Source organism: Lepidochelys kempii, chromosome 15 (genome assembly GCF_965140285.1).
Source record: "Lepidochelys kempii isolate rLepKem1 chromosome 15, rLepKem1.hap1, whole genome shotgun sequence".
NCBI lineage: Eukaryota > Metazoa > Chordata > Testudines > Cheloniidae > Lepidochelys > Lepidochelys kempii.
In genome coordinates, this window is record NC_136394.1 from 966,738 (window position 1) to 984,626 (window position 17,889).

A 17,889-nucleotide genomic window follows, 5' to 3' on the forward strand; every position below is an offset into this window, starting at 1 on the left:
CAGTAGCAGGATATGAGAAGCAAAGCAGTGTTTTTAAACGCTTAAGTGTAAGTAAAAATTAAGCTACAGAAGGAAGTTACAAGATTGCACAGTGCACTGTAAAAAACGGAAAGCCGTTTACAGATGAGGAATATATAAGAAGTTTTTCTCAGCAGTTCAGAGGTTTTGTTCCATGATTTGCCAAATAAAGATGTGATTGTATCTAGAATAAAAGAACTGCCTGTCTCTGCCAGAACAGTTGAGAGATACATTAACGAAAAGCAGACGACTGCATTAAAAGAGACAGCAGTGTTTAGTGTTGCAGTTGATGAGAGCGTGGATATAAACGATGTTCCACATTTTGGCAGTTGTTGCATGATATTGTGCTTCCGATGAAATCCAAGAGGAACTTTGTTTCCTAAAACCCCTGCATGGCACAACCAAGGGGGAAGATTCAGTGGAAAGTTTTGTAAACCATGTTGAAGAATGAGGAGTTTTCACACAATATTTTTCTGATGTCAACAGATGGTGCTCCTGCCATGGTTGGAAAACAGAAGGGATTTGTAAAGTTACTTGATCAAATTGGCTGCCCGACAGTCAAATTTCACTGTATCCTCCATCAAGAAAACCTGTATACTAAAATTTCTAATTTCGAGCTTAATAATGTGATAAATACAGTGGCACGAATTGTGAATGTCCTTATTGCTCAACCTGCTTTGACTGCTTTGACCCAGACAGTTTCAAGCACTGCTAGACGAGATGGACAGTGCTTATAACAGGTTTCAGAGGAGCAGCTGTGTTAGTCTGTATTCGCAAAAAGAAAAGGAGTACTTGTGGCACCTTAGAGACTAACCAATTTATTTGAGCATGAGCTTTCGTGAGCTACAGCTCACTTCATCGGATGCATACCGTGGAAACTGCAGCAGACTTTATATATACACAGAGACCATGAAACAATACCCCCTCCCACCCCACTGTCCTGCTGGTAATAGCTTATCTAAAGTGATCATCAAGTTGGGCCATTTCCAGCACAAATCCAGGTTTTCTCACCCTCCGCCCCCCACACAAATTCACTCTCCTGCTGGTGATAGCATATTCTCTGTGTGTATATAAAGTCTGCTGCAGTTTCCACGGTATGCATCCGATGAAGTGAGCTGTAGCTCACGAAAGCTCATGCTCAAATAAATTGGTTAGTCTCTAAGGTGCCACAAGTCCTCCTTTTCTTTAGTGCTTATAACGCCATTCCACTTCACAGCAACATTCGGTGACTGAGTCGTGGCCAGGTTTTGGTATGCTTTGTAAACTGTTTTGATGCAATCAAGGCCTTTTTTCTGAAAAAGCACAAAACTACCCCAAACTGGATGATGACAAATGGCTGTGTAAGCTCATGTTTCTAACGGACATCACTGCTCACCTAAACTCAACCTCTGTCTCCAGGGTGCAGGGCAAATGGTTCTGGATCTTTATGAAGCCTGGAAGGCATTTGTTGTAAAACTAGTTTTTTCTTGGGGTAGTCGAACTTCGACTTTCCGCTACTTCCACCACATAGAAGAGCCATCGACATGTTGCACGGTCAGTGCTGATGAGATTGGAATGTACATGCAAGAACTGGAATCAGAATTTTCTGACAGGTTTCAAGATTTCCAGCGATTTGGCCCAATGCTTTCTTTTCTAATTAAACCTAAAAAGTTCAACGAAAGCAATTTGGATTTGTCTGTGTTTCAGTGGGTGGGTGTTGAAGATTTCGAAATGCAGCTCGTTCAGTTAAAAAGCTCAGAGTTTTGGGCATCAAAATTTGAAGATCTGTGGTGTGAACTTGAAGCGACTGAGAGAGATCATGGGGCCTCTATTCTGACCTGCTGGACGTCCCTGCCAGTGAAATTTAACTGTTTGAAGAAAATTGCGTTTGCAATGCTTTCAGCATTTGGATCCACATACCTGTGTGAACAGGTATTTTCACACATGAAATCTGTCCTCTGTCCCTCTCGGAGCCAGTTAACAGCTGATTACTCAAAAGCCTGTGTGCAGCTTAAAGTATCCAAATACGTGCCAGACATTGGAAAACTCGGCAAGGAAAAGCAAGGGCAAGGATAACGCTAAACTGATAAGACCTGCATTTTAATTTTAAATTCGTTTCCCTCTATTGGACATTGGTGAGGCCTCATCTGGAGTGCTGTGTCCAGTTTTGGGCCCCACACTACAAAAAGGATGTGGAAAAATTGGAAAACGTCCAGCGGAGGGCAACAAAAATGATTAGGGGACTGGAACACATGACTTATGAGGAGAGGCTGAGGGAATTGGGATTCTTTAGTCTGCGAAAGAGAAGAATGAGGGGGGATTTGATAGCTGCTTTCAACTACCTGAAAGGGGGTTCCAAAGAGGGTGGATCTAGACTGTCCTCAGTGGTAGCTGATGACAGAACAAGGAGTAATGGTCTCTAGTTGCAGTGGGGGGGTTTAGGTTGGATATTAGGAAAAACTTTTTTCCACTAGGAGGGTGGTGAATGTGTTACCTAGGGAGGTGGTGGAATCTCCTTCCTTAGAGGTTTTTAAGATCAGGCTTGACAAAACTCTGGCTGGGAGGATTTAGTTGGGGATTGGTCCTGCTTTGAGCAGGGGTTGGACTAGATGACCTCCTGAGGTCCCTTCCAACCCTAATCTTTTAGGAGTCTATGATTAAACCAAATGAGAGACTCCATGGATACAGCTTCAAACTGCACCTTGTTCATTTATTTTATGCAGCCTGTCTGGCATCAAAGGTACAGAACCACCACCATTTACTTTCAGATAGAACGGTTAGTACAAGGAAGAAGGTATTACCCCTAAATCTGTCGTCTCTCTGCTTCATTGAAGACTCCCTGAACTCACCTCCTGCCTGCTAAATTCCCTCTAAGCCAGGGGTCGGCAACCTACGGCACGCGAGCCAATTTTTAATGGCACGCTGCTGTCTGCTGGACCCGGGCAGACAGCAGCGTGCCACTAAAAATCCTGCCCGGCCCACTCTTTTCTGCCCACCCCTCTCTCCTTGCAGGGCAGGCAAGCTTCCCCCTCCCCCCGCCTCTTCCCCCAGCGTGCTGGGTTCCTGCCCCTCCTTCTCCCCCTCCCTGTGGCCGATCAGCTTCGCTACCAGCGGGAGAGGTAAAAGCGGAGCTGCAGCGCGCTCTCTGCTCCTGGGACCTTGGGGAAGGGGGTGGAATTAGGGCATATCCCCTCCAGCCCCCGCCGTGAGCCGCTCAGGGCATGGGGGCTGGGAGCACCCCCACAACCCCAGCCCTCTGCCCTGACCCCTGCACCCCCTCCCCCCACACCCCTAAAGCCAATTTGGAGGAATAAGAACATCTCCCTGGAATCCAAACTGAAACTGCAGGTCATTTCCATTTTTCTGTTTGCGTGCGAGACACGGACCCTTATGGCAGAACTTCAATGGAAAATAGAGATAGTAGAGATGAGAGATTTCCTTAAAATCCTGGGCATCTCCTACTTCGACCATGTCACTAATGAAGAGGTCCACTACATCATCGCCCAATGCGCTGGGTCATACGAAGACCTCCTGACGACTGTCAAGAAGCACAAGCTGAAGTGGTGCGGCCATGTAACAAGATCTGGGCTATCCAAGATCATCATCCAAGGGAAATGCAAGGGAAGAGAAGAAGAGGTAGACAGAAGAAGAGATGAATTGACAACGTAAGAGTGGACAGGAATGGACTTCGCGGAGACTCACTGCCACACAATCATCGGGTGGAGACGATTGATTGCTCATCAATGATGATGCCCCAACGACCAATGCGGTTATGGGAGCGATGATGAACCAGTGACTGAGCCTCTTGGCTATGAGCAGAGCTCTCCTTCTTCCCCAGGACTGCATGTTGAGCCAGTCTTGGCCTGGCTTGAATTCCCTTAGATCTAGGCTGGATAAACCAGGCTGTGCAGTTCTGCACAGGCTGGGGTTAGGTGGTGGCGTGGGCAGATCAGCCCGTTGGCCTAAGGCGCAGGTCTTGGAGTTGAAAGATTAGATAGCTCTTCCCAACTCTGCTGCTGACACATTGGCCTTCTCTTTACTAGAGAAATCTAATGCTGTAGGAACTGTTGTCTCCTTAGCATGCTTGTAAGGGACCGTGTGCTCCAACTGGAGGACGTGCATGCTAAGAACTAGTTCATTCTGTGGTGTCTTCAGCCTGCATCCCTCTAGTGCCAGTGTGGATGCAGACAAGCTTTTTGATTACAAAATTAGAACAGTACAGAATTAACATGGCCCACGCTGAATGGATTAAAAACTAGCTGATAGGTTAAATGTGGAATTTTCTTCAGGTGGGTGTTATACCAATGAAATAAAAACCAGTGGGAGCTTCTTAAAGGGAATAAGGCAAAATGCGACATTTATTGTGGGTACAGAAAGAATCCTCGTAAGCAGTTAGTTATAGCTATAACATTCCATTCAATTTCATATTTATTCACACATTCATTCAAACACACACAGGTTCTGCAAGGTTGTTATCATAATTATCAGCCTTAGAGTTGCTCATGCCAAGCCACAGGCCAGGTGGCCTGGACACAAGGAGGGAGCAGGGCCTTGTCAGATGCTCTTGGAAGTTGGTTTGCAGAATCAGACCCAAAGTTCTGTTTCTAGAGTCCGTTTTTATAGGAATTTATTCCTATGCCAGTCTACGGGAATTGCTTCACCATGCTGTTGCTGAATCAATCGGCAGATGGCACATTCCTGACGGCTCCGTGCTGCCAGATGTTCTCTTCTTCGGTTCTCCCACCCTTGAGGCTGTTGGGTGGATTCCAGTCTGCCCTCCGGGGTCCTCTGGGTGTTTCCACTTGACGCCTTCTTTGGCCGATGGACGCTGGATTCTTAGCCTGGCACCTTCCTGATAATTTATTATCCACGCCAAGCATCCATCCGCATACATCCTTTATCTCTATTTTAATCGCAATTGTTAACAAAGCAAGATAAATACAACTAAAGGGCGGGGAGTCTGTGTGCTGTTTCTGTTACAAAGTATTGCTTTGAGTCTCTCTCTGTGTGAGCCGTTGTTGTTGTTTCAAAGTATTGCTTTGAGAACAGACTCTGTCTTAAGATGTACTAACACAATTAGCAGCTTGCAAGTTTCACACAGAGGGAGAGAAACAGTAAAAATGAGAGACCAAAAACCAAGAGACCTCTTAATTAGTAATTCCCCATAGTTTAAATTCCAGGGTATTAAACTCATTTGTGATTTTAATACAGAACTTCTTTAATATGATCCACCATAACAGTGTGTTTCCAGTGGGGAGGGGACACAGGAATCAGTTCTTGGCTCTAGGGTATTTAACACTTTTTGACATGGTAGAAAACAATCACTGCTGAAAGTGTGCTGGTGACCCAAAGGCTAGGGAGTGGTAAATAATGAAGAGGACAGGTCACTGATACAGAGTGGGATCACTCAAGAAGCTGGGCACAAGCAGTGTTTAAATACAACCAAGTGTAAAGTCATGCACTTAGGATCAAAGAATGCAGGCCATACTTACAGGATGGGGGGGACTCTATCCTGAGAAGCAGTGACTCTGAAAGACTTGGGAGTCATGGGGGCCAGTCAGCTGAACGTGAGCTCCCTGTGTCCTGCTATGGCAAAAAGGGCTAATACAATCCTTGGATGCATAAACAAGGAACAGAGAGTACGAGCAGGGTGGTTATTTTACTTCTGTATTTAGCACAAATACAATTGCTGCCGAGGATTCCAGTGTCCGCAGTTCAAGACTAATAGTGATAAATTGCAGGGGGTTAAGAGATGAGCCAGGAGAATGATTAAAGAATTGGAAAACATGCCTTATAGTGATAAGAAAAGGAGGACTTGTGGTACCTTAGAGACTAACCAGTTTATTTGAGCATAAGCTTTCGATGCATCCGATGAAGTGAGCTGTAGCTCACGAAAGTTTATGCTCAAATAAATTGGTTAGTCTCTAAGGTGCCACAAGTCCTCCTTTTCTTTTTGCGAATACAGACTAACGTGGCTGCTCCTCTGAAACCTGTCCTTATAGTGATAGACTCAAGGAGCTCAATCTGTTTTAACAAAGACCATTAAGAGGTAAGTTGATCAGTCTAAGTACCTATATGGGGAACACTTGACAACAGAGGTCTCGTCAGCCTAACAAAGGTATAATGAGTCATGGCTGCAGACTGAAGCTGGATATGTTGGCTAGACATAAGGTGCAAATTTTTGAGGGCAATTAACCAGTGGCACAACTTCCCAAGGGTTGTGGTGGATTTTTAGCACTAGCCGTTTTTTCAGTTGGATGTTTTGAGAGATGTTGTGGTTCAAACAGGAACAAGTTCAGGGAAAGGTCTCTGGCCTGTCAGAAAGGCCGTCCGACTGGATCGCAATGCTCTCTTCCGGCCCTGTGGTCTAGGAAGCTGCAATAGTTCACTGGGTCCCAGGTGGCCTTTCAAAACCTTCCAGAACCACCACTTCTGGGAGCGCTGTGGGATGGTTAGCCAGAGAGCACTGTAACTGGAATGGTGTAGGACACGTAGTCCAGTGGTTCTCAACTAGGGATACACGTACCCCGTGGGCTATGCAGAGGTCTTCCAGGGGGTATGTCAACTCAACAGGCTACGTAAAAAGCACTAGCGAAGTCCCTACAAATTACATTTCCTACAAGGCTTGTTCATACTGCTCTATCTAATATACACTGAAATGCAAGTACAATGGGGATTGGTCCTGCTTTGAGCAGGGGGTTGGACTAGATGACCTCCTGAGGTCCCTTGAGATTCTATGATTCTACAATATTTATATTCCATTTGATTTATTTTATAAATGGTAAAAATGAGAAAGGAAGCAAATTTTCAATAATAGTGTGTTGTGACACTTTTTTTTTTTTTTTTAAATATTTTTAGATCTGACTTTGTAAGCGAGTCGTTTTTAAGTCAGGTAGAACTTGGGGGTAGGCAAGACGAATCAGACTCCTAAAAGAAGTACAGTCGTTTGGGAAGGTTGAGAGCCACTGACTTAGTGGGTGTGGAGTCAAAGTGCAAGCTCTTTCTGTCCTCTCTGTAAGCGCCTCGCACGACGGGGTCCTGGTTCGTGACTAGGCTCCTATGTGCTATTGCAACACAAATAATTAATACAGTTTCTTAAATGGTCAGCGTGGCTAATGGGAATGCACTGAATGTGCTGAAACAGTTCTATGCAACTGGCTTATTTCCCTCTGGCTGCGTGATGTTGAGCAGCTCAGTGAGAGCTTGTGTCTCAGTTTCCCAATTTGAATACTGGCTGATAACCTCTAACTTCCTGGTAAAGCACTCTGAGCTGTGGCTGGGAAGGGATAGGTGCTAGGTGACCTAGTCATTAGGTGGTCTGACATGTCCGTTTCTAATGCTGCATCTGAATGCCTGCTTGGAGTCTCACCTCAGCCTCTTGGCATTTCAGAGTTGCCCCCGTCAGAGTTCATGCAGGTGGTGGATTCCACCTGGCTGGTGCTCAACGTCTTGTCCAACGGCAGGTCCTCCACCAGCTCCCAGGCCATAGGAGTGACGAAGATTGCCAAGTCGGTCATCGCGCCACTGGCCGAGCACAACGTCTCGGTGCTGATGCTGTCTACCTACCAAACGGACTTCATCCTGGTGAGCCCCCCACTTTCTCCTCATGGCCATCCCCTGTAGCAGGCCCTTCGGGCAGGAGTGTGGGTGGAGGACTCTTAATTGGCCCTAAGGGGAGAAGCAGGGGAGCAACTACGTAGGGAGTGTGACACAGTAACCCTCATTAGGTGAATGGTGCAGGCTCTCCTACGGCAACAGTCAGATGAATGTATCCATCTCTTCAATACTGGGATGTGCCATTCAGAGGGTACTGGGTGCCATTCGGAGGACAGCAGGGGTCAGGCTGTCCTCGTCATAGCAATAGGATACACCTGGGAAGGGTGGTGCCTGAGATTTTCCCTGCATGCTGTTCAGTTGAATAGGTGAGATATGGGTTTCGAAGCTCAGCTCTTCCTTCCTTGCGGGGTAGAGAAGAATGACAAGGCGACGGCAGGCTTTCATGGGGAGCTGAAAGGTGAGGTTTGAGGCCTGTTGCCCTCCCCAGGTGCGAGAGAAGGACCTGCCTGTGGTGATCCACACGCTGGCTGGCGAGTTTGATATCTACAAGGAGGTGAATGGAGAATCCATCCCTGTTAACTGTGATGATGCGAGCAACGGCTTCCTGAAACCCAAGCATGGTGAGTCCAGGACCCAGCTTCCGGGCTCTCACCCTGTCTGCCCTCTTCAGAGTGGAGGAGGGTTTGAACGAAGAACTCCGCTGTCCCCTGCAACAGAAACTGCCTATTGTGCGCTGACCCCACCAGCGTGAACAGCTCTGTGCTCCGGCCACGCCAGCTCAGAGGAGTTACTGAACAGGCCAGACAGCGGGAAACCAGAGGGGTCCCCAGATGTACCTCCTGTGGCATGAACCACTCGCACTTGAACTTAACTGGCACCCCTCAGCTTTGGTTCAGTGGCCCAGCCCCTCTGTTGTGATGGACAGGCCAAAACTCAGTGAGTGGCATTGTGACCCAGTGTGCCAGGTCACCATGCCACTTGCCATGGGGTCCTCTCAAACAGAGGGCCTCGCACAAGCTGCCTGCCTTCCTCCTCCTCCCCAGCCCCCTTAAGCAGTCCTGCTTCTGCCAGTGGTATGCAGCAGGCATGACATGCATATGGCTGTGGGTGCCACTCTGGTAGACACCGGAAATGCTTGGGGATCCAGGGAGAGACTGGAGCCCGGCTAGGGGACAATCCAAAATGTGCGTGCTCATGTATTAAGGTTCCATTTATAAATGGTTTATAGAGAATACATGATGTTTTTAATAAATGGTGATCAGTCCAGTCTGTCATGCCTTCTGCTGGTTTGCCCGTAACAGTGTATAGCACACAGTACTGTTATCTGTAGCATCTGATCTGTTAACCCATGTTCTAATCCGCCTATAAGTGGAGCGTTAATGGGCCAGGTGACCAAAGGTGGGTTTTTGTGGATGGCTCAGAGGAGCAGTAGCATGGCTCTGCCTCTGGAGGGCACCAGTACCTCAACTTTGAGTTCCTCCATCGAGCACCTGCTCCGCGCCCAGAAGCGGCTGTCTGCGCAGGTGGCCTGAGCGTCCCTGGCCCGGCCCAGGCCCCTGCCCCCTCCACGGCACAGGCTGCTCTGCTGACGTGTCTCCACTTGCTCCCTATCAGTGCAGCTGTGGGAACTGGGCCCTGGAAGGAATGTTTCTCCTCGCCCACACCCGGCTGTCGGTCTCTGTGCAGTGCCGCCTCGAGGGGCGCTGCCGTTGCTCACGCCTGTGGTGTCCCGTCTCCCCGGGGGAAGCTGGTCTGCCAGGCCGGGTACTGGCCACACAGTGCCGCCCTGCTGGAGGCTGACGTGCTCGTCCCACGGCTGGTTTGAGTTCGTGAGAGCAGCTTCGCGCTGCCGGCCCAGACTCCCGCCGTGCTGCTGCGCCGTCAGCGGCATGGCCTGGCTATGGCCGCCAGGCAGGAGGAAGGGGCCGCGCGCTCTGGCGGTCCGGGCTGTACGAGTGATTGTCTCTCCTCCCAGCCGTCAGCCCTACTGTGCACCCTGTGCAGAGTCCCCAGAACCGGTTCTGCATCCTGACCGTGGCTCCTGACACCCTGCCGGCCATTGCGACCATGCTCCTCGACGTCCTGTTCTATTCGCACAGGTAGGCAGCCGCACGGGCAGCGAGAGGGGACTGTGCTCGCCCCACCCCTTAGCACAGGCATTCTCAGTACTCAGGGGTGAGTGCAGCTAGAAGGGGGCAGGGAGGCACTGGCCTCTCGCCTCAGCACAGGCCCTGAAGAGAAGGGTGGAGGGCTGGAGTGCAGCCAAAAACTTCCAGATCGCTGAAGGTTCTTTAGTGGTTCATAAATTCTTCAGGCACCCAAGGGCTCTGACGGGCGGGCGACCAAGGCCTTTGCAGCCCACCTGCGGGTGCCCACAGTGCCCTATGGGGGCATTAGGGGCTCCAGTGGTGATGTCAAGCCTTCCAGCACCTGGCTTGGATGGCACTTGGGACACTGCGTGCAGCACCAGTGTTTAAAGAACCTTGTCAAAGGCAGAGATGGGGTAAGGCTCTTCCCACAGGACCGCATCCCCCAGCAGAGAATGGGCTGGAGTTTAGCCTTAGCTCAGCTGGGCTGTTGGTGGGGGAGGGAAAGGGGGGGACCTTCCTGACCAGCGGGAGGTGGATCAGACAACAGGTGCTCAAGGTGAGGGGAAATAGAGCATCTGGGTCTGACCTGGCTTGTTTCAGGGGCTGGCCCAGAAGATCTGTTACTCCCAGCACTGGGCTAGACATGGCGTCACTAGCCAGCTGGTATTAGAGATGCCAACAGGGAGCTTCACTGATTCCTGGGGAGGGCACCTCTTGGGTGGCTGCACCCCTGTAACGCTCCAGGAGCCAGCCATGGAATGGCTGCTATGTTCTGCTATGCACTTCTAGGGCTCAGCCTGCCTCGGGGGCTGACCCCTTGGTCCCCTGTGTGTTTGCAGCCCTCCAAAGGAAGCTGCCTCAGGCAGTCAGGATATCGACTCCAGCAGGTTCTTCGCCTTCTCATTGATCGAGGGCTACATCTCCATCGTCATGGATGCAGAGACCCAGAAGAAGTAGGTATTCTCCATCCACCAGATCCATCCTTCACCCCACCTAAAGCTGCCCACATGCTCTGAAGATTTGACCTTGGGATTGGGAGGCTGGTATTCTGGAGGTCACGCGTTCCCTTTGGCTCCTGCCTGCTCCTATTTTCTCCCCCCATTGTGATGTTTTGGGGACTCGTGGGTGTTTCTCCTCCTAGTCCCAAGTCAGCAGGTGGGCTGTGCAGAGGGGTAGGGCTTCAAGGGCTGGGGAACCACTGCTGGAATCAGGGTGGACCCAGGGTTCTGGGAGCAGCTTCATGGGAGTCTGTGCCCTGGCTCATGCCAGCTAGCGGGGGAATGAGGAACGGTCTTAGGGTAGGAGTGACGTACTCCATTAAATGCTTCTAGGTTCCCCAGTGACCTGCTGCTGACCAGCTCCTCTGGGGAGCTCTGGCGGATGGTGAGAATTGGTGGGCAGCCGCTGGGCTTCGGTAAGTGGAATCGGGCGTAAGCTCTCCTGCACAGTGGATCAGCTGTCTTCAGTGCAGCATTGAGCCCTCCCCAGCTGAGATGTTCAATGCACTCCAGGGGGCAGAGCGGGCTGCTGTTCCCATGAGACAGGGGCGCTGCAGAGTGACCTGCCCAAAGTCACAGAAGCCAGTGGCAAAGTAGACTTGAAGCCAGGACTCCCCTGTTCCAGGCCAGCACTGTAACCAGGATCTCGCTATCCCATCGCTATCAGGCCCCAGAGAGCAACAAATCATGCTGGTACTGAACACCAGTGCCTGGCCATGAGGCCCCTGCCCCATTGCACAGACCCTGTGGCCACTCAATGGCAGGGAGCCAAGAGGCACTCATTTCATGGTGTCCTATCTGAGTTTGTAGAAGATTAGGGTTGGAAGAGACCTCAGGAGGTCATCTAGACCAACCCCCTGCTCAAAGCCCTTTTCAGGCATGGGTCTGCCAATGGGTCTGCCAGTCTTAGCCAATGACGAGAGAGCTCCTTGCCTAGGGGGCAGGGGCACATGGGTGATAGGAGGAGGAGGATGCCCCCCAGAGGCACTGGGCTGGTACCCACGCTGACTCCTCTGTTCCCCTTCCTCAGATGAGTGTGGGATAGTGGCTCAGATCGCCGAGCCTCTGGCCGATGCAGACATATCGGCATATTACATCAGCACCTTTAACTTCGACCATGCCCTGGTAAGTAGACTCCCCTGCCCAGATCCCAGCATGCTGGAAATGAACCAGGCAAACAGATGCTGCTAATTGACCAACTTCCCAGCCCCTTAACTGAGGAGTTCTCTCCCAGCCCGGGGGGGAGCAGAGGCCACTGCTGGGGACAGACATTCCGAGGGGGTGAGGCCACCTGACTGCCTTGCTCTCTGAATGGGCCTCTCCCCATTGTCCCTGGCTCCATGCCAGCCTTGCTCATCAGTCTCCTAGCCCTGCGTGGCTCCCTGGAAGGGGGCATTTCAGCCTGGCTGCTCTGACACCAGTGCAAGGTTCAATGCACCATTGTGTGGGGCCCACCCGGGGTGGGTGGCACAGGAATGCGTCTCCTCCGAAGAATGAACCTCACTGGCTCCCGCTCACTGGCATTACTGCCAAGCCAGGGCTGCGGCGTGAGAAATGCTGGTACCAGGAATGTGTGGGGCAGTAGGAGGGGCCCCAGGTGGGTCCAGGAGGAGGTCTGTTGCTGACCTGTTGGCTGTCAGTGCCAGCCCCACAAAGGCGGGGGAAAGGGGTGCTGAGGGGATTGTGGGAGCCCTGCCTAGCTGCCACCTTGCCCTGAGGCTATGAAGCACCATCTCCATGTTGAGTGGAGAAGGTGAGCGATAACTAGCTTGGTCCAAATCTTGCTTTCCTTGCCGAGGGGGGATGAATAGAGCTGGGGAGTTGGATCTGATCCCACCTTGCAGTGGAAGTTAGTGATCCCTGTGGAGCTGCATGGGAACAGACTCCAGTCCTCCCTCCAGCACCCCCCTTCCAAGTACAGTTGGCAAAGGAGTGACTGAAGCTTTGTCTCTGGTAACATAGCCCTGACTTCCTCTCTCTGCTGCTAGGTCCCAGAGGAAGGCATTGACAGCATCATCGAGCTGCTCCGGAAGCGCCAGGAGAGCAGCAGATAGCTGGCATGGCAGCTCCCGTGCGCTCTGATACCTGTCCGGAAAGGCGAGGGGGAGCTCAACACGGGGAGCAGGGCAGAGAACACTCCAGTCTCCTGTTTCTGATGGCTGGCTCCACATCAGCAGGGGCCTCTTGTTTGTCTTCAGGTTTCCGGGGTGTGGCTTGCCTGCGGTGTGGGGCACTGCTCTAGCTGTGGAGAGCTAGCCCTGGGCTCCAGCAGGAGAGTCCTTGCATTCTCCGCAGGAGCGTGGGCTCTGACGGGCTCCCAGGGCGTCCCACTGGGAACCTGAGTTTCCTGCAGCAGTTTGTGTTACCTGCCCTAAGGCTCCTTGTATCCCCAGACCCGCCCCTCAGGGAGCAGAGTCTGTCATGGACCGTGAGGTGGTGTTGGGCAGACTTTGCCCATCCCCGGATTGTAACTCTTCCGGCTTGGAGTCAAGCCTGTCACGTTGTTTTTTCCTTTGACTATTTTTGTAGCCAATTGCCTAGTTGCGTAGAGCCTCCAGTACTTAGTGTTTCGTTCGCAATGCCAGGCTTAGGCAGCAGTGGGGCTCTCTCCCTAAAACGTGGCTAGGGGGCATCTCTGTGTATGGGGTAGGGGGTAGGGAGTTTCTTCCCTTCACGTGTCGGGGGGGCAGTGGCTGGCGGCATGAGAAGAGGTGCTGGGCATTGGGTTGTCTAGCAGCTCCTGAGTTGCCAAGGAAGAGGGTTCCTATGATACAATCATTCCTGCCACATGGTCAAAGATGTGGGAGAAATTACTTTCTTGCTTTGTGTGGTCTTGTACCAGTGTTAACACCTCTGCCGGGTGCTCAGGACAGGCGCTCGGCCTCTTGGACAGTCCTGGCTTAGTACAGTATTAAGAATTGCAGGTAACCTAAAGCACGTAAGAATGGCCCCTATTTATAGCATGGCCCGCCCAAGGAAGGAGGGGCAGAGAGCTTTCTAGAGTAGACTGTCCTTTCCATACGTGCTGGGAAATATCATGTGATCCGAACCCCTCTGTGGCTGCCTAGCTGTACTTGGATACGATATTTTTATTGCTTTTATAAGCCCCCTCTCCTTAGGGCAGGCGAGCAGGGATTGATTGGCTCAGAATCCCATCTGATGGGCGGGATGGCGTCTGTGCCAGGATGGGGTGCGCTAGACAGTTGAGTTCTTGTAGGATTTCTGGGATATATGCAACTCCAGGCAGGGAAGGGAGGATGGTGGAAATATACAAATCTTATGGTTGTGAAGCTGAGAATTTCCCTGGATTGGAGCAAGACAGTTGTGGAAGAAAAGCGTGTCTGAGCTGGGTGGTTGAAGTGCCCCACTGCAGCTGAAGTGTGCATTGGGTTAGCTGGCGGTACCTTTGTGATGGACACTGAGAGAGCCAGGAGCCTGGTGTGTTTTTTCACATTCCTCTCAGACTGGAGTAGGAAAGCCACAATATTTCCTCTTGTAGCCATTGGTATCCATGGAGGTGGAATTCCCTCTGTGTCTCCTGCACCCCTGTTTTCTGGGGCATTGTCATGGCAGTGGCTTTCAAGGGACCCCCCACAAGCCTCTGCCACGGCCTGCTGCTTCCCAGAGAGGGGGATGGTCCTCCCGAAGTGGTGAGGCGGTCCTTCCTGTGTGGCCAGGAAAGCTGCCTCTAGGTGAATGCGTAGCTTGTTACCATATAGAGATCTTTCTTGTTTCTGCAAGGGAATGGCTCTTAATCTCCAGGCCATCGCAAGGGCACTCTTCCTCTCAAAACTCATTCCCCTTTTGAAGCACAGCTCTGCCTCTTGCATGAGGGAACAGCTGCCAGCAGTGACTGAAAGATTCTCCCAGAGCCTGTTCTTGGATTTCAACCTACCCCTCAACTCCCTTTTCTGTTCTGGACGGAGCAAGCTGGGTTGGCAGCAGTACTATGTCTCACCAGGCTGAACACTCCCACCACGCCTTAGCATAGGAAAACCCGTGAGAAACTTCTATGGTCCACTGCCCCATCCCAGGCTCGGCCTGGGCTGCTGGAAGCACTCACTAGTCAGGGCAGCCTGTGTGCCACAATGAAGAGTTCAGGGCTGAACTAGGTGTGTTCAGGGAGGCCACGTGCAGGTTCTCAGAACAGCAGGGTCATCTTCTGGGAAAGGGCAGCTGTCCTCCACTGACGACTCTTCTTCATCCGTTTAGTGTGCATAGGAAAGGCCTCTGGCTGCTAGCCCAGTGGCTGACCAGTTCATCCTCAGGTGACTTTATCCCTGTTGAGTTTCTTGCCAATGCAGCAAGGCGCCCACTAGTTTGTGCAGCAAAACCAGATTTCCTTAATCTTCTAGTTTTGCATAGGGTTTTTAATATCAATAAATCTCCCGTTTTGAAGAACATGTGGTTGCTGCTGTGTATATGCCCGGTGTTGGAGGGGAACGGCCCCTCTCATGCTCAGAGCGTCTAGCTTTGCAGTGCCAGACCATAAGCGTCAGGGGACACGAGCTTCCCTGAGGAGTGAGGCACTGAACAAGGATGGAAGGGCACTTCACTGGTCTCCACTACACAAACCAAGAATCTGTCTCTAGACCAGTTCTAATCCCTCCACTCCATTGCCAAAGAGAATGGGACCTAGCTGTGTTGTGTTTCCAGCTGTACTGGAGTGGGAAGGTGGGTAGCGAGAGTTTAGGGAAATGGTTTTTGGGCCAGCACCTTTATGGATTCTCAACACATCAAGGAGACAAGCTGGCCTTGGGGGAGAGGCATACTGCAGCAAAGGTTGCTCAGGAACTAGACAAGCGGTTGGGGGTGGGAGCCAAATACTGTTAAGCCAGCTCTTCCTTTGCTAGGAATGGAGAAGAGCAGCTGTCTCTCAGAAAATCTGCTACAGCAAGCAACAAACTAGAGGCCTGTAGTTCTTAAGAAGATCGTATTACCCAATTCCCTTGTTAACAGGTTTCACTTCTACTACAGCTGCCCTAAGTCGCTCCTAAAGTGCTACTGGGTGCTGCAGTCTAGGGCCAGGCTAATGCAAAAGCCCTTGTGTTACGGTGGCCCAGATAGCTGGGAAATTGGAAAAGCCCCAGCACTAACAGACGGCAGTGTCTGGGCAACGCAGCTCGTGGTGCGCGTGGTACAGAATAAGCAGTAGGACGCTAAAACAGAACCAGGACATACTGTATCTGGTGTCTTTACCAGGAGGGGAAGTCACTTTTCCTTTTAACTCAAAAATAGCTGCTGGGTCCTGCCAGGAATTCACAGTGGAGCAGAGGCCACTGCAGCCCCAAAGGAATGTGATAGCTGTGGGTCCCTGGAATGGAGGAGTGCTCTGGTAGCGAGCGTGACAAGCACAGGGCCTAGCAACCTGAACTCTGGGTCACTAAGCTTGATTTTGCTGCAGCAGTCTGGAGGGGTAGTATGTGGGGGGGATTTCTGACGAGTTGGATGGGGGCATGGGGAGGAGGAAGTTGCAACAGTCCAGGAAGGAGGTGCCTTGACCCTGGGTGAGCATTCAAGCTATGGGGTGGGATGCAATGGAAGAATCAGGCTGTGGATGAAGAAATTGGAGGATTATTTTTGAACAGTCTTCAGGCAGAGAACAGCAGTTCCATTCTGCAAAGGATTTTGGAACTTGGTGTCTAAATTGGAGCAAACCTGAAAATCTTAATTCTCCAAAGGAAAATTTAAAAATCATTTTGGGTCAATTGTACCATTTTCTTTCAATTTTGACTCCTGATTGTGTTTACACCATGACAAACTTTGTTTAAAAAAAAAATTTTGTTTTTAACTGAACTTCAACATGGAAGTGTCTTTGCCCTGAAAGGTGTCCCCTTGGGACTTTTTGGTTTTCTTAAGTGAAATTTTGGCAAAACTGACTTGATTTCATGCTCCATTTTGCCTTGTGCCTGAACTGCCTATTCTGATAGACAAAGGCTCAGCCGAAGCGTCTCCCACCAGCTCTGCTGGATGCATTTGGTGTAGTGGCGCTGACAGACCATGACCAGGTGCGAAGCCACCTATAGCCGTAGGGCTGACTTTGGGGGAACAGGGGAAAGCTCTCAGAGCTCAGTGGCTCTGGGCTTGGGATCAGGATAGATGATGGCGCACCCTCAGCTTGCAGGGGAGACCTAGCAAGAGGAAGATGCTGGGGAGGACAGATGAGGTGCCCTGATCCTGCCATGTGGAGCTGTTGGCAGATATCTGAATGATCAGTACCACAAGCGATGAATTCGGAGGGTAGGTCAAGTAGAGTTCCATGAAGTCTTCCTGCAAACCAGCATGGGGAGCTAGTCCCCATCCTTATAAAGAGCCCTGCTACTTTTGCAGCCCATGGCACTGACTGACCTAGAGCACTTTCCCCTAGCCAGGGCCAGATTAACTCTCCTGTGGGCCCAGGGCTATTAGATTTTGTGGGGCCCCTGTATAAGAGTCTTTTTCCTGGGAGGCAGTTTGGTGCAGGAGGGGGCTGGGGCAGGGGTAGGGGATTAGGGTGCAGAATGAGGTGCAGGGTCTGGGAAGGAGTTTGAGTGCAGGAGGGGGATTCTGATCTAGGGCAAGGGGTTGAGGTCCAGGAGGGGTGCAGGGTTTGGGAGGGAGTTTGGGTGTGGGAGGGGGCTCAGGGCTGGTGGGGTGGGGTGCAGGCTCTGGGAGGGGCCTGGGTGTTGGGATGGAGGAGGGAGTGTGAGGAGTAGGCTCTGGACAGGAGGTGTTCACCACAGGCGCCTCCCAGGTGATGGTGCAGCAGGGCTTAGGCAGGCTGCCTGCATGCCGTGGCCCTACGCCACTCGTGGAAGCAGCTGGCTGCTGGCATGTCTCTATGGCCCCTGTGGGGAGGGGAATAGCGTGTCTCTGTACACTGTGCTAGCAGCTGGCCGCTTCCGGGAACAGCGTGGGGCCACGGCATTCAGGCAGCCTGCTTGAGTGCTGTGCTGCGAGACTCTTAGTGGCCTGGAGTTGGAGATCGCTGCCTGTGATTTATTTTTGTGGATATCCCCTTGAGCTGGGACCCTGGGCTGCAGCCCCTAAAGCCCCTGCCTTAATCCAGCCTTGCCTCTAGCACTCTGCTTGTGGGATGGGAGCAAGGATCAGATGTCTCCTAGGGCTTCCTCCGTGGCAAGCTAGGGTGCGAACCGACAGCGCACAGTGCCCTCCTGTGTGGACGGTGCTACAGTACAGGGAAAGTCCCAGCAGGTGGTTTGACGTACTGATTCAGAGGGCGATAAGCCAAGCCACACTCTTGCTTA

General features: G+C 51.4%; 1 protein-coding gene across 3 annotated transcripts in view; it reads left to right on the forward strand.

Moving 5' to 3' along the window:
* The window catches only part of CASTOR1 (cytosolic arginine sensor for mTORC1 subunit 1), a 45,475-nt gene extending 30,432 nt beyond the window's left edge, over positions 1-15,043 (forward strand). For all 3 annotated transcript variants that reach the window (XM_073313607.2, XM_073313608.1, XM_073313610.1), the window contains 7 exons: positions 7,388-7,581; positions 8,042-8,174; positions 9,530-9,653; positions 10,484-10,597; positions 10,976-11,058; positions 11,673-11,767; positions 12,631-15,043. In XM_073313607.2, coding sequence (XP_073169708.1) covers positions 7,388-7,581; positions 8,042-8,174; positions 9,530-9,653; positions 10,484-10,597; positions 10,976-11,058; positions 11,673-11,767; positions 12,631-12,696 — 809 coding nt within the window. In that variant the 3' untranslated portion in view covers positions 12,697-15,043. The remainder of the gene's footprint in view (positions 1-7,387; positions 7,582-8,041; positions 8,175-9,529; positions 9,654-10,483; positions 10,598-10,975; positions 11,059-11,672; positions 11,768-12,630) is intronic.
* The last annotated feature ends 2,846 nt before the right edge of the window (positions 15,044-17,889 follow it).